At 38.3% G+C, this 17564-nt stretch overlaps 1 protein-coding gene across 7 annotated transcripts in view; it reads left to right on the top strand.

Moving 5' to 3' along the window:
* Positions 1-14649: 14649 nt before the first annotated feature.
* LOC131237669 (carbon catabolite repressor protein 4 homolog 5) overlaps positions 14650-17564 on the top strand; it is a 31490-nt gene continuing 28575 nt past the window's right edge. Inside the window, exon 1 of one of the 7 annotated variants that reach the window (XR_009167367.1) lies at positions 14650-15029. Coding sequence is in view for 6 of the 7 variants with exons in the window: in XM_058235563.1 (XP_058091546.1) it covers positions 14750-15029 (280 nt within the window). In the remaining variant the exon portion in view is untranslated. Of the gene's footprint in view, positions 15030-16169; positions 16492-17564 lie in introns of those variants that run through there. The other 6 variants (XM_058235563.1, XM_058235561.1, XM_058235559.1 and 3 more) reach the window with 6 other exon arrangements.

Genomic DNA, 17564 nt, shown 5'->3' with positions numbered 1-17564 from the left:
CATGTAGTGGTCGGTGCTCGAGAAGCTACGTGGGCCCATCATGATGTATGTGTTTTATCTACGCCATTCATTTATTTCGAGACATAATTTTAGTGAGTGAACTAAAAAAAATAGGCAGATACCTTATTCCACATTATAAGAAATAGTGGTGATTGAACGCCTTCCATTAAAAACTCATTGGGACCACAAATGTTTCGGAGCAAGTTAATATTTGTGTTTTACCTTCATCCGGATCAGTGACATCTAGTCAACAGGTTGAATGGCAAATAAACATTACCGTGGGCCCTAGGAAGTTTTTAATGTGTAATCACCACTGTTTTTGTGGTGTGGTCCACTTGAGTGACTCATATTTAGCCTAATGACTTAAAATGAGCTGGAAAAACGGATGGACGGTGTGGATAAAATCGTACATCTCAGTTGCAGCACCAACGTCCGTAATGGAGGAGTCACCGCCGAATCTGAGTCGCGTGATTCCATGGGACGCGGATTGAATCCTACTCGTGCCCGTCTCCAGCCACGAACGGTAAGCTTTGCGGGCGGCCCACCGTGATGTATCTGTTTATCCATGCCGTTTATCCCTTTTATCATATAATTTTAAGATATGAATACAAAAAAGAGAGAGATCCAAGACTTAAGTGGACCACACCAAATAATAAGCTTGGTTGCATTAAATGCACAGAATGCATTACTCATACGACTCATTTGTGGTATGGTCCACTTGAGCGTTGAATCTGCCTATTTTTGTGAGTATTCTTCAAAATGATACGAAAAAAAAGAAAGATGGATGGCATGGATAAACAGATAGATTGGCTCGGTCACCCGTTCGGGCTACAGACGGGCGGGGGTAGGACGCAATCGTGTCCGATTCCATGAACACTGGCTTAAACCGTCTAATGTTCCGTTTTGAGAAAGCTACTCCTCGAGCCATCATCTACAGTAGAGAAAGTGTGATGCATCAATCATAACCGTCCATCTGTTGTCTAAGTACCTTGGATGGACGTTTCCTCCAAAACAAAGAACATCGAAGAATATATTCAATCAGATTTCTTCTTTTTGGAGGAGTGAACGTCAATGATTAAATTTTCTGTTTCCTGCCGTCTCTTTGGTTACTATGGATTGCATGGTTGGAATCATTCCGTCTATGTTTAGGGTCAACTGATGTGCGGTCCCAATGATATTTCACCTCGCGACGTGTACTGTGAAGAGATGGCTATGCATATTCCAGTACTACTGGCTCTACGAAACGATGAATAAGATACCGAACTCTCGAAGCTACCGAAGTGGCGTAGTGAAATAGGAGTGAATGACGAAAGCCTATTGCATAATTAATGCTCTCTCCGTTAGAGATATATTAGACTTCGCACGTACTCAACCCAAAACGTACTCAACCCCAAAAAGGTAAATGCTCTTTCCGTTGGACCATGATGTATGTATTGTATCCACACTATATATTTATTTGGTAAGATCAATTTAGGGCATAATCTAAAGAGTGAAAAAGATCCAAATTTTAAGTGCACCACATCAAAAAAAAACAATGGGGATTAAATGCTTTGGATTATGCCCTAAAATGATCTCATGAAATGGATGGGCGGTGTGGAGCAGATTAGATACATTATGGTGGTGCCCACGAAGAGTGGTGACATCACTTTGGTAGGGGGTGCCAATAAAAGAAATGACTTGAAAATGGAGAGAGACGTTTAACGAGTTCTAACGAAAAGAGCATTGATTGTAAGACAACAGACTCTTCGCATTCAACCAATCCTATTTCACCATGTCACTTCAGTGTTCATTATTTAATCCGCTCCCATGAGGAAGCCCACCACGTGTCAAGTGCTAGGAACACTAGCTTCACATGTGTTATTAGGCACATATGGCCATAAATGCATCGGTTGCAACGGTTGGCCACTGCGAGTTCCAGGGAGAGGTGGCGTACAAGTAACCTTAGGCCCGTTTGGCCACCTGCATTAGGTGGGATTAAAGTAGATGTAATTGAAAAAGTAAAAATTAATGCATGTGTAAAATATTGTCTGTGGATTTGGTTTATCTCATGCTTTTTATTGTCATGTTTGGAAGATATTGAAGTAAAGTCATGTTTGGAAAGATACTGTCGGATTGCAAAAGTCACTATACAAATACCCTCGGAATTGTTAAATTCATGTTTGGAAGTAGGCTCGGGATTGCAAAAGTTACCTCCCATTTCTCCTTATTCATGTTTGGAAATAAACTCGGGATTTGATGGGATTGTACACGACCCACGCCTATTATTCATATGTAGTACACCATCGTCTCACCTCGGCAATTACTTTATATTAACACCTAATTAATGAAGGAGAATTGATGAAAAATTGTGTCATATCACAGCATAGATCATGGATTATAGACATACTAAACTTGAACACAAACATGTAACATAAGAAAGAGTACTATCGTCCAAGTTAAAAGTTGCGATAGATAACAACGTCAATCCTGAAAGCGTCAGTGAAGTTCCTATAGTTTAATCACAACATACAATGCAAAAAATAGAACTAGGATCAAAATGAAAAAGAAAACAAAAGTCGTTCCAACTGTTGGATTTAAGTCATCTATAGATGTACCCTCTGAAACCGTTGTTGGCGTCCTGAATGTCATATTTAAGTCTTCCGTCGATGTACCTTGTGTAACCGTTGTTGACGTCTGACGCTGAGGTTGGGTTGAGATGTCTGAGTTTGGAGTCCGAATATTTACATAGGATTCTATATCGGCAAGGGGAGACGTCTCCATCGTTAGTCTCTGGCCTGATCTAATTGATGTACGGGAGCTAAAAAAAATCTCTCATTCCTCTGTCGCATCCTTTAAACACGTGAACGAGTAATGATTATTACTACTAAATCTTACGACCTGCAGCCGTGCTTCCTCTCATGAAGGATATATGCCAGGCCGACAACCAACATATACAACATAATACTTTTCCTTGAGCATTGCATTAACAATTAAAACATATAATATTACTAATACAAGGATATACGCATATGTCATACCAATGGGCATTCAATTAATTTAAGTAAATAGATAGTTTTTTAAAAAAAAAAAACATTAAAATGATATAGAAAGTCATACGAGTCCAAAAGGTCTAAACATCATATCTACCACAACGATAATTAAAAATATTACATGTTCACCTATGCTGATATTATATCCAAATATCCAGCATACCATTTAAGCAAATCCTAAATAAGTCATTTACTCAAACACATAGAAACTAAATTGAAAATGCAAATTGTCTTACATGATATAGAGAAAATGGAGCGTCTCAATCACGAGATGAGTGATGTGTGAACTTAAGGCGGATTATTTCCACCAAGTGGGCCTCATACATTATGGGCAACTTTTTTCAGCCAATCATAGTGATTTGTCCTCGTAGGTTAATGAACATGGCAGCAAGCCGCTCATCCTTGAAGAGTAATTCACTGCCATTGAATAGGTCAGTTTGTGTCAGTCATTTTACATCTTCTAAGGCACTTAACACTCTAGCCATTCGATTGACTTCCTTACCGTCACCCATGCGAATGTCAAATTCATGCGTTGCATTAGCAACATTATCTATAAATGCACCGAGTACCTCACAGGGATGAACGGGTCTCGTCCTTTACTTAAAAGAGCTACCGCTACGAGTAGTGTTAGAAACTAAAGGTGGGGTTGGATTATTGTGAAATGATCAATTAATGGTAAAATGGTGACTGTCAGTTGAGTAACGTAAATCCTGTCCAGAATCACACAAGTTATCTGAAGATAGATCAACATGATCATTCATCACGTCATCAGTGTCCGACCAAGCCTCGTTTAAATCCTATTATTTCTACTTCCTTTCACATATCTTCCAGTGGCTTGATTATTCCCAATTATTACAGCTAAATTGTCCAAGCGATTTATCCTCTTGCCCCGCAAATGTTCCGCACGTGGATGAGACTACGAAAAAAATGGATTAATGATCATAAAACAAATGACTATTATATAATATTATAATATGTGGAATTCATATAATGCAATATGTGGTAATTGAGATGTTACCGTTAGTCATCCTTCTCAAACATCATCTGGGGCCGTCACAACCATTCGCTCGCAGTCTCATCCAAAGCTGCTCGCAAAAAGCATTTCTTTCACATCACTATATTCACGCCTATGATACCTCATCCGATTTGAGACATTCGTCCATGCGACACTTATATTTGTGTGTTTTGTAATTTCAGTTGCTACAACTTTGTACACTGACATTTTGAACTCATTATCAGACTTTAGTCCTAGTACAATTTGCTCAAGTAAAGTAAAGAATAACACTTCATCCATTCCTCCACCATGTTTTTTATATACCATCCATACCATTCACAAAGTAAATTCTAAACAGATGAAGTGAAAACTTATAAGTTATCATGATTTAGGTCTTCTATGGCCCCACGTATGTCTCAACAGTGGACATTCAATCATTTGTTGTGTGGCCCATATGAGAATTGAATTTTCATAATTTCTGGTTCTATGTCCTAACATATTGTTGAAAAACTGATGAACACAGTGGATTTCCCATAAACATCATAGTGGGCCCTATCCAGCTTTCTTTCGCACGATGTTCCTGTGAAAGGCTTTCGCAGAAAATCCGCGTTATTTAGATATGTGTTGGGAAATTTACTTCAAGTGTGGACTGCGAACGACATGCAGACGTTGTATGATGGTCACAATGACATACAAACCATAAATTCACACCGTCTAACCCTTTTCAAAGGTATTTAGAAGGCATCATAAGAAAAAATAAAACTCAACGACATCTTAGGTGGACCACACCACGGTGCGTTCACGTGATCGAACGATGACAATTAAAAACTTTATGAACTCCAACTGAATGTTATATTTTTTGTGTGGGGACATAAAAGCTTAATATAATTCGAGTGGATGGAGTAGATGTAATCACATACACCACAGGGGGCCCACAGTCAAGCGTCACACCCAAGTCGCTTGATTCATGCGGATGTCACTCAATCCACTCAGTTGGGATAATCCAGCAAGATACAAAACACTATAATAGTACCATTCACGTTCATACGGTGCCGTGATGCTTGGTAGGGCCCATCATGAACTTTATGAAAGATCTAAACCGTCCTTCAATTTGTATAGATAATTTTAGGTACCTCCAAAAGTTTTATCACCCTTACAATCCAGAATACGCCGTGGGAGCATTTTCTACCATTGAAACATTCATTGGCCCACCAAGTTAATTCCCAAATAGCTTTTCAAGCTTTTATATGAAAATGGTGAGGACAATCCCTTGGAGGGGGTAGATTTTTTCAAACATCTTCCGATAGGCCCCACTAACGATCAAAGCGCACGTATATCCAATCCACATGCATTCTATCATGATAATTGGGGAAGTGGAAGCGGATTGCGTCGAACTCTTGTAAGAACATAAATACGAACGTAGATTGATCTCGATGTTGCCCCTTGTGATTTAAGTAAAAAATATCCACGTCGTTCATCCATTTCCAGCTTGTTTATTTTACAGCATGATCCCAAAAAATGAGGCAAGTCCCAGATCCACTGGACCACACCAGAGGATGCAGCAGTTCTGCTTCATTCCTGGTTGTGGTCCATTCCATTCCCTACTCGACTTCATTTTCTGGTTCATGCCCTAAAATGACCCGAACATAATTTTGGACGGCATGGATTCCGTCATTTACATCATGGTAGGCCCCACGGAGCCCGGCCTTTTCACATACCAACGTAGGATACAAACCACGCATTTTTTTGGGTGAATAACTGCTGGATTCTGTCAATCCAGAAAGGATTGCCAAATCCTTCCCCTCGACCCACGGTTTGGATAGGAGACCCAGAGACACTTATCTCGGGTTTGAAAATTGGGCTCCAAACATACTTCTGCGATGGATTAGATGGGACAATGAATGCAATCTCATCTAATCCCACCTAATGCAAGTGGCCAAATGGGCCCTTAATAAATAAAGGTATAAATGATTGTCTATACATTTTTAGATTCCAACCGACATTTCCAAATGTAATCTTAAAGGATGAGGACATTTTCAACGTTATCATTGAAAGTAGATTTTGATCCTCACGACCTTAGATTCTTAGGAAAATCATTTAATAAAATTTGGAATTTTGAGTCAATACATGTATTTATTGAAATATAATCGGAAAAGTTTACCCATCATATTTAGGTTTGGTCAATACATGTATTTATTGAAAATATAGTTGGAAAAGTTTACCCATCATATTTAGGTTTTTCATATATATATCTTAATAACCGTGTATGGGGATTAGGTTTAAGCGTCTTGTCCCAAACCTATATATAATAATCACAATTATAATAGGGCTCACTGAATCAATCAATCCAAATAATTTAACAATCATATCAAATTTGATCCCACATATACTAATATTTTAATATTAATTAGTGGCTGACTTTATAGCATATACTGCATGGATTTACATTCGTAAATAATTGCACCAAAATATATCTATTAGGAGTTTGTGGACATATTAGTTAAATTGATTTCAGAATAGACTATAATTATGTTATTATTCACTTTTAACAAACCATTACTTAAAGCATATATAATTCTTCTTTTAATGGTTTGATGTCTTTCAAAAGAAGCAGTTATCATTATAACCCACTTTCACTTAGATTTTCCATCAGATTGTGATTAATTTCCACCTCAAGGACCTATAAAATATTTTCCTAAATCATATTTTCTTTTCTTATTCGCTTTTTATTATTGACCAGATGTTACTAGGTATGCACTATACCATCTGAGTATCTCTTTCTCCTAAATGTACTAAGATATTAGTTCGTTCAATATTGACTTTTTCTTTGAAGTTATAACTAAATTAAAATTGATTGAACTATGTAGATAGATAGTTTAGAACTAAAAAAACTAGGAGTTCATGCTCAATCTTTATACCCAGTATGTGAATTTCAATAACCACATTGGATAATTTAGTAATGTACTCTATGATATTTACCTGACCATTATAGGTGATTCGAATCAGCTTATGTAAAAGCGAACTTAGACGAGCTTTATCCGACTTTTATAATCAATTCCTTATTTTGGTAGATAACTCTCTGACTTTCTCGGTGTTAAGCATGACACCCTGCATAGTCATAGATATTAAGTTATGCGTGATCTTAAGACACATCTTATCTAACTTGGTTTAAGCCAGCCTATTATGCGCTTTATCTTATTCCTGACTAGAGGGAGGTTCTACTTCCTATGGGACAAGATCAAAGTCCATGCAAACTAGGACTATTTTGATAGATGACTTTCATTAATGATAATTGGACACAGTAACCAAATGTATAATGCTGTATTGGGTTAGAAAGTTAGAAATTTCATACATGGACAAAGCATGACACTTACATCAAGGAATAAACAAGTCCCTTTTTAACACCACATGAATATAAACCTTAAACATCATGTATGTACTCACATTTGATCGATTGGGACCTTTAATAAAATGACCAATAATAATGATGGGTCATAATCATCAAATTCTGACCAGAGTCCGGCGTATCATCACAATTCCTACTTTGGATGAAATTGCAACATACGGGAAGTTATACTAAACATAAAGCTAACCAATGATGGTAAAATAAATCTAAGACACCCATCACCTTCAAGTGATACGAATCTCTTAAACTTATATCACAATCACCAATAATTTCACCCTCTCGTATCCTACTAAGAGACGACACCTCTTTGTTTTGACCACCGCCCGTAGTGAATACGAATGTAACTTAATGCAATCTTATAATGAAGAGTCACTGAATTCCATATACAGGAACACAAAGATCTTCATCAATTGAGGTCACTTTGGTAGCTAACACAACCAACTCCAATCCGTGCAACTAGACTCAAGGATTGTAACATGGTCCTGCCCTCAACGGACCATACTGCAAGAGTTTTGATTCGGCCCAAAAAACGGTTGATGTTGACCACTAGTAAGCTAAAACATTTTTAACTAAATAATAGTTGGATTTTCACTTAATGGCCAAACCTGAATATCAACATGGAATAAAAAGTAATGGCCCTATTTCAGGCCAGATCATTACTCAATAATCTCCATACCATATATATTATATTACTTGGTTTGTCTAACAAGTGGAACCCACCAACCATCAATAAATTTAGGGCCTATTTGGGCAAACGGCTTTCGGCGTATTAAAAGGGGATTAGGTCGAATAGAATTATCAAATCCCTCCTACCCTACCACTCTTCCTGTTTGGGCGACGTTGTCTGTAGGAAGTCATCCGTCCTTTGCTGTATACGTGGGAGATATGGAGGGATTGCAAAATCCCTCCTTGGATTCGCGCTGGTATCTGATAAAAAAACCCACGTGCAACCTCTATCTCCCCACGCTTTGAATACCCATCAACCAAAACGGTCCACGAGAATGAATCCCTCTCCAACATTCCATCAAACACCTCCCGTGCCATGACAACCTCCTCACATTTCATGTAGCCATCAATCAAAGAATTCCAACAAACAAGATCCTTCTCAACCATCTCATCGAACATGTTCCTTGTGGACGTGATCTCGCCACATTTTGAACAGAAACTAACCAAACTACTATACACGTAGACATCCAACCCAAACCCAATTTTCAAAACCAACCCATGAATTGGTTCCCCTTCTTCGTCTGCACGCAACCTTCCACAGCCCTAAATAGAGCTAATAACACAAATATCGGCTTTATCTACAACTTCTATGGCCCCCAAGAAGTTTTCAACGGTAAGAGTTTAATCCTCATTGTATAGTCCACTTGAGCCTTGAATCTGTGTCATTTTTTGGTTTATATCGTAAAATGATAAGAAAAAAAAATGAATGGACGGTGTGGATAAAACCCATACATCACAGTGTGGTGAGTTTTATTGGCGATGATATGTTTCCAAGTTATACGGCCATAGGATGATCCTTGCCGTCTGATCTGAGGGCCTTCAAATTTGATGGTATGAGAGAGAAGTTGCAAATCCTCAATGTTCTGTGTAAAGATAGAAGGATGATCTTATGGCAGTATAACTTGGAAATCCTCAATGTTCTGGTGTGAGAGAGAAGTTGCAAATACTCAATGTTCTGTTGCCAATCCAATGGCTGGTGTTCCTGGGTTACCCAAACGGATAATGTTGGTGGGATGGTTGCAATACCACAACACCCAAATGGAACACTTGCTGGGTATGGGATTGGCATCTACACCCAAAGCGCCCGACCATCCACTGACGATAATAAATGCACCTGACATGGTAATTCTATACTCCTCATTACACCCAAAGCCGTTTGCCTAAACAGGGCCTTAGGTTTTACTTTTACTAAAATGGTACAAATATAATGAATTAAAATGGTAAGATCATCATCTTGGACAATAGGCCCAAGAACCCAAAGTGGGCCCCTAAAAGTCCAAAAGAAGAAAGTAATACTAGATCTAAAGTCAGGCCTAGATGACTTGAACATCATCATTGGACAATGGGCCCAAAATATCTAAAGAGGGCCCAAAAGTTTAAAGATGAATGAGACATTAAGCCCCAAAGATGGGCTCCAAATGGGCATCAAACAAGCCCATATTAGAGCCCAAATATGGCCTGCATAATGGCCTTTAAAATGGATGAGAAAACAGGCTCAGAACTTAGTCCATTCACAGTCATTCAAGGAGGCCTATCACAAGGCCTCCAATGGACAACAAACACACCATAAGATTTTGGGCCTACAATTAGCATGAAACGGTCCCAAGAACCAGCCCGCTTGGAAAATTCAACCCATTTAACATTGAAAAAAGAGGTAGACAAGGCCAAGACCTGCGACAATGAGCCTATGTCAAGTCCAAAAGGGAAATACACAGAACAATAAGCTTTTCTCTCTTGTATAAAACGCTAACAACATTGACCCTCTTTAAAAAACAACCCTTTTTAATCCAAAACCCCTAGCCGCCATTACCACTGTCCTAACACCAACACTACTCACTTCGTTGTTGTGTAATTCGGCCATAGCACAATGACCCTATTCACCCATACTCTGTATTCCCATCCAGCAATAACAAAGAATGAAGAAGAACATAGGTGGGTTGCCGTTGGATGCTTTTGACTGTTGGCAATAATGATAGCCCATATCTCTTTGAGTTTTAGGGTTTGTATAATCCTTTTTCATATTTCATGTCTTCCTAAAATTCTAGCACCTCGACTTCCCTTTACCCCTTCAACTTGGACCTTAATCGCGACTTACTCTTCTCTCGTTCAGATGATCTTCCCCTTATAACCAGTGCTCCTGTGGAAGTACATTCCTTACCGTTGTTCTTTCTCTACTATTTCAACCAAAGGGCAGAGATAACAACATCGAGGTCCAAGGTATCTTTGCTATAGCAAGAAGTATCCATAAGAATATGTAATGGACGTCAACAACATTAAGGCTTTGTCTTCTTCATCGATCTTCACATCCACGCTTGTCAATTTACAATTGTCTCTTCAAATATAGGCGATTGGAAGGGACTTTATCATGTAGAGGCCCTCCAACATTGTCCATAAGCCTGTGATAGTCATTTAAAAAATAACATTACAAAGGATATCATCGGCAAAGCACAATTAAATTGCGCTAATAACCCTCTGATTTAGGTTATCTCAACCCTCTTCCTTCATAGTTTTAGGATGTCTCGCTTTGCCAATGAGAGCATGTGACACTCCTTCCTGACTTATGAGGGCTTTCATCTTTAACATCTATAATTTGAAGTTATTTTTACACATAAACTTCCTCGTCTCAAACTTCACATTCGAACCCATGTCTCGTTTTGATCTAAACAGCCTAACACAAAGCCTATGCTCTGATACCACTTGTTGTGCACAGTTAGGCGCAGAAGCAACCTTAGAACAAATCAAACAAGCAATAGAGAAACGAAAATTCGAGCAATTATAGATAATACAACGATCTTACGTAGAAAAACCATTGTGAAAAAAAATCACGACACCAAACCACAAACAAACCATTATGAAAAGAGAATTACAAGATATGAACAATTTACATATTTGAAATCCTCGTCTCTAAAGACGATTTCTCCACTTTCAAAACACTAGTTCTGTCTAGCACAACGTTAGAATCCCATAATCCTGCATAAATCAAAGTAATTTATATGACTCAGTTCCATAATAAATAACAAATTTATGCACTTACACAGAAGTTGCGCGCACCTTCAATTGATCGACACCACATGTTCGGGAGTTTCACAAGCAATTGACCAGGCTGTCTATCAATCGAAGGCTCTGAATTTCACCAGATTCAAGGCACCTTGATCAACATTAACCACGTGGCATATGGTGAATAGGAGTTACTCCCGATGGACAATTTTGAGGACTTCAGTATGGGCTTGTTTGAATTTGTGGAAATGGTAAGAAGGGAATTGTATTTCCCAAGAAACCTTATTACCATAAAAAGTGTGAGAATGGAAATTATATATCCAATTTTTGTTCATTAATAATACATATATATATATATATATATAGAGAGAGAGAGAGAGAGAGAGAGAGAGAGAGAGAGAGAGAGAGAGAGAGAGAGAAAATTGAGATATGTTTTCAAATCATATATTTGGATAGGCCCACTTAGATGGAATATATAGTATCTACATATCAACCTATTTTCATCCTATACACATAGTTTCTTGTGGATAGGCCCACTTAAGTTTTTGATTGGACTAACCTTTTGTCCCATTGCCTAGCGTTGAGGGACGATCTTGATGGATGGAGTGGACTTGACATAGAGAACATGATGGGGTTATGCAAAGCTCACTTAATGAAAGTTACTTGGTCCGGAAGCGGATTATGTGTAACCCCGACCTCACCCAAGATGGTGAGGCCTTTACCGTGGAGCCCACCTTGATGTTATTCTGTATGGATGCTGTCTATTTGTCTTTCATATCATTGCAAGGCATGATATCAAACATGAAACATATCCAAATCTTAGGCGGACTACACAATAGGAAACAGTGGTGACTGATCATTAAGAGCTTCCTGTGGATCATGGTGACATGTGTTTTTTATCTTCATAAAAAATTAATTGATCTTGTCAACAATTTGGATGGAAAATAAATATTATAGTGTGCCTTGGAAGTTTTTAATAGTGGGCCATTACGTCACCACAGTTTTTTATAGTATGGTTCACTTGAGATTTTGATCCGCTTCATTTTTGGGTTTGTGCACTAAAATGATATAAAAAAACGGATGGAGGACATGGATATAGGATACATACATCTATGTGAGCCCATGATAAGGGCTACACCATCCCGGTTGATGCCAGGATCATGCCTACTTAAGGGTTTGGATGAGAAAATAAAAGAACAATTTTAAAGGAAATTTGGTTGTATGGGAAATTGAATTTCCCTTCATTTCCTTTGACTATAGTCTTTATAAACAAGGAGAAAATAATTTCTTGAGATACCTTGTTTCTTTTCTCACCATTTCACTTAATCCAAATAGGCACTAAAGTAGTCACCAGAGAAACCGCTAGATCAACGTTTTCAATCGATAGACCATGGGCCTCACTAATAGAAAATGAAAACCCAACCACAGCGCAGCTTTTTGGCCCGATCACTAAAACCATTCCTTTCCTCAAACAAGTCAAATATGTGGAAAATCCTATACTTGAAAAGTGTGAGCCACACCATCATGATCTTCTAATACAGCGATCAGGCGGACTTACTCATTACATAGACTTCACCAAGCACTATGTAATATCCAATGATTTTGATGCTTTGCACCTACTGTGAAGGGGAAGAAATTATTCTGCATAAATGGGGAACGTCATGGGGTGGCTCTTATTTTCGCAGACCAGATATTTCAAAATTTTGACCATTGCCACAAAAGTAATGGCCGTATTGAAAGTTCACATACGGCTCATGTATGTGATATTTCTCTTTTTTATACTCTCGGTGAGGGTGATAGATCCTAAGTAGGAACCTATAAATTAGGTTAGAACTTGTATTTGAAATGCATTGGATTACAAATCACAAATCAAGCTGATTCTAAATCCTCTTGCATATGGCTGCTTGTATTCCATGTGCACTCAGTGAAATTTTGTAGAATATGAACAAGAATTTGAAATTATCATTGAATCGAATTCAATAACCCTGTACATCATGTATATATATAATATTTAATATAACAATTGTAATATGCCTATTGAAATTTATGCTTCAAAAAATGGAAAAAGGAAAAAATAAAAAAGAAAGAAATTCCTAGCCTTGAGTGGGCCTCAAGGCTCAAGCAACTTACATGGCCATGGACCATTGGGATCATTCCTTTGATATAATTTTAGTGACACCAAGTATCATCAGCATGTCATGTGTACAGTGAATTAGTAATCTAGTGGTACCTCATATGACTGACTCTCCTACTTAAAAAAAAAGCTATTAAAATCACAATAAATTAAGAGATATTTAGTAAATTTGTGTATGGTCTTGGTATCCCTAGTGTAGAAGAGGAGTAAATTTGTGTATATAAGCAATTTAGATTGAGTAGTCTAGATGTAGATAGGTGACATTCATTGAACGGTTGAAAATTAAAATATCCATTTGCCTTATTCAGGAATATTTAACCAATCTGATTTTTGGATTCTGCGTTGTGTAAACTCCATGGGGCCTACTTAGATTTATGTATTTTACATATACTCCAGCCATTCATTTTCCCAGATAATTATATAGCTTGAGCCTAAAAACGAAATATATAAAAATCTCGAGCAGACGACACAACAAGAAATAGTGTGAATTGAACTTCAACCATTCAAAATATTAGGAGGTTAAAGAAGTTTCAGATCAACCTGATAGTTGTTCTTTCCTTTCATCCATGTCTATGTGATCTTATAAAGAGATTGGATGGCAAATAAACATGGCCCTAGTAAGGTTTCAACAGTAGAGATCGTTATTCCCATTGTTTCCCGTGGTGTGGTCGTCTTGAGCTTTGGATATGCTTCAATTTTGGGCTAAACCTCCTAAAAGTGAGCGGGAAAAACGGATGGACGCCGTGGATAAATTACATACATTGATGGGTGGGCCCAACAGAGTTTACTGACGGATATCGTGGGACGCGGATTAGCTGCGGACGGATTGAGTAGCCAAACTGGCTACTGAAGTGACATCATGAAGTTCTGTGGGTCCCACCATGATGTTGTATCCACACCGTCCATCCATTTAGAGGGACCATTTTATGGCATGATACAAAGAATGAGTCAGATTCAAAGCTCCAATGGACCCCACCAAAGAAAGCAGGGGAGAGAGTGACGCCCACCATTAAAAACTTCTAAGGGCCACAAAAGTTTTCGATCATGCTGACATTTGTTTTTTCCTTTTTTTAATGTATTTTTTAACTTATGAACGGCTTGGATCTCAAATAAACATCACGGTGGACCTTAGGAAGGTTTCAACGGTGGATGTCACTCTCTCCACTGTTTTCTGTAGTGGGGTCCACTACAGCTTTGTATCTGCCTCATTCGTTTACTTATACCCTAAAATGGTCTCTCCAAATAGATAGACGGTGTGGATACAAAACATACATAATTGATGGGACCCACAGAACTTGGTGACGTTACTTCAGTAGCGAAGTTTCGCTACTCAACCTGTCAGTAGCTAATCGGCGTCCGATTTCGTGGGTTTCATCTGAGTAAATATATCACACGTGTACCATTTCTAATCGCTGCTTATCAAGAGTATCGCGTGCTGCCGGATTCTCGAGCCTCCGTTTCCAATGCAAGATGGTCACCACCATCGCCACTTCTCTACACCGTCCTCCTCCGCTCCCGTCGAATGGAAACGCGTCACTCCTCCTCCCCTCTCGAAACGTAGTCGCAAGCGCTCGCGCATCTCCGCAGAAGTTCCCCCAACCCAAACCTCAGTTGATCCGCGCAAGCGCAAGCGCAAGCGTGGGAATCGGGATGGATGGCAAAAGAGGAAGAAAAAAGCGAGAAACGAAGAAGATGGGAACCGTAGATGGGTTTTCTCTCCACGAGATTGCTCCGGTTACAAAGGTAATTTTTATTGCCTTCTTGCAAGGTCTAAAAACAATCGTATCTATGTTGCGTTTGGATGCTTAATTGAACTGCATTGCAATCTTTCAATTTTGGGTAAAGTTAAAATGACCAAATTTCTGTTTTCATAGTGACATCTGTCGCCTTGTGACGTGGTTTTTTTTTTTTTTTTCGAAAAGGGTTTTTCCACATTAAAGTCGGAGTCTTTGTGATTGGGCTTGGTTTTGCGATTGAAATACTTTGCTTGATTCATCTCTGTGTGCTTCTGCGCTCCCCCAACACAATAAATTAAAGATATTTCAAAATATAGTAAAATTATGTATTTCAAACCGATTCTAAATAACTCCGAAGCACAATGAATCCTAAATTGGTTAGGATTCCGAATGCAGTCAAAGACACTCAAATCCATACTGCCAAACACCAAAGCATATAAGCAATTTAAATTGAGTAGTCCAATTTATGGATATAGATTGGTGACATTCACTGAATGGTTGAAAATGAAAATATCCATTTGCCTTATTTCGGCAAACAAGTGTCCACGAATTAAAAGTCAGGAATATTTAACCAATTTATTTTTGGACTCCAACAACTTTGTGAAAGCGGGCTCTACAATTCAGTGGGTTTTGGAAGTGGATTGCACAGTATCTCAATGTATCGAGTAAACTCCGTGGGGCCGACCTAGATTTATGTATCATATATGCACTCCGTCGACTCACTTTACCATATAATTATATGGCTTGAGCCAAGAAATGAAACATAAAAATATCAAGTGGACCCCACCACAAGAAAGTGTAAATTGAATTTCTATCATTGAAAAATTCTTGGGGCTATAGAAGTTTTGGATGACAAATAAGCATCACTGTGGGCCCTAGTAAGGTTTCAACGGTGGGAATTATTATTCCTACTGTTTCCCGTGGTGTGGTCCACTTGAGCTTTGGATATGCTTCAATTTTGGGCTTAGCCTCCTAAAATGAGCTGGAAAAGAGGGTGGACGCCGTGGATAAACTACATACATTCACAGTGGGCCCAATAGAATTTACTCAGTACGATGAAAGCTTACTTAGTAACTCAGTAGGCAATCTGATTTCGCGGGTTTCATTTGAGTTAATATATCCCATGTGTACCATTTGAGTTAATACCTGAAGAGACAAGCTCGCGTGCCACCAGATTCTCGACCCTCTGTTTCCAATGCAAGAGGTTCACCACCGTCGCCACTTCTCTACATTGTCCTCTTCCGCTCCCGTCGAATGTAAACTCGTCACTCCTCCGCCCCTCTCGAAACGTAGTCGCAAGCGCTCGCGAATCTCCGCAGAAGTTCCCGCAACCCAAACCTCAATTGATCCGTGTAAGCGCAAGCGTGGGAATTGGGATGGAGGGCAAAAGAGGAAGAAAAAAGGGAGAAGTGAGGAAGATAGGAACCGCAGATGGGTTTTCTCTCCACGAGATTGCTCCGGTTACAAAGGTAATTATTGCCCTCTTTCAAGGTCTAAAAACAATCATCTCTATGTTGCATTTGGATGCGCAATTGCACTGCATTGTAATCTTTCAATTTCGGGTAAAGTCAGTGTTTGAAATATTGGTATCGCGTTACGTATTGCACCATTGGGATGCAGATATGTATCGGTTATTGCATGAGATATATCGTTTGTATCTCACTTTTTGGGAAACATTGGGAAAATGGTTGAATTTTTCAATGAAATTTCAGGGATTGTTAAAAAAGACCTTAATATACACTTTTAAATCATAACATCTAAAAAAAAGAAATGCACATCATAGGTTTCCTTTATATGGGTCCTAAGCTATGCATTGTCTGACTGAACTAATGTAACTTATTCAAATTGAATGGATAACATTTAAAGTGTATGTGATGATCATTTCGTCAAACTCTCCTAAATACTTAGAAATTAGTTTCAATTGACAACTGGATGAAGGGAAATTAAAAAAAAAACAAATTAATATTTTAATATTTTGTATTAATTTTTAATTAAAAAATAATTTTTATGTTCTGAAAATTGACAAGGATTTAACAAATCAGTAGATCAGCCCTCATACATTCTTGATTTCATGTTTGGAGTGCAACATTGCAAGCAATATGGGAGAAATGGGGGAAATTTCGAATTTTCCTCAATTTTTTCTAAATCGGACCACCTACACTCAAGTTTTGAAATTAGAGTGTATGTGATGATCATTTCATCAAATACTCCTAAATACTTTGAAATTAGTCTTAATTGACAATTGGTTGAAAGAAAATTTTGAAACATAGAGAACAAGAAGAACCAATGGATATCGAAATCAAAGCTCCAATTCCATGATTTTTTTACGCAAAACATGAAGAACCAATAGATTTTTAACCATTTGATACTGATTTAACATAATTTCAACAAAAAAGGGATCGGAAATTGAAAACGCTCACCAAATCAAACTCGTGGGATATATCAGCACTACCTATGCGTTTCGTATTGCATAGGTGGGATGCAAGATAATCGTGGGATATATCGGTCGATATCGTCAATATTTAAAACAATGGGCAAAGTT

Source organism: Magnolia sinica, chromosome 2, assembly GCF_029962835.1.
Source record: "Magnolia sinica isolate HGM2019 chromosome 2, MsV1, whole genome shotgun sequence".
Lineage (NCBI taxonomy): Eukaryota > Viridiplantae > Streptophyta > Magnoliopsida > Magnoliales > Magnoliaceae > Magnolia > Magnolia sinica.
Note: the sequence above shows the minus strand (reverse complement) of the source record. Positions and strands in the feature narration are given on the sequence as shown.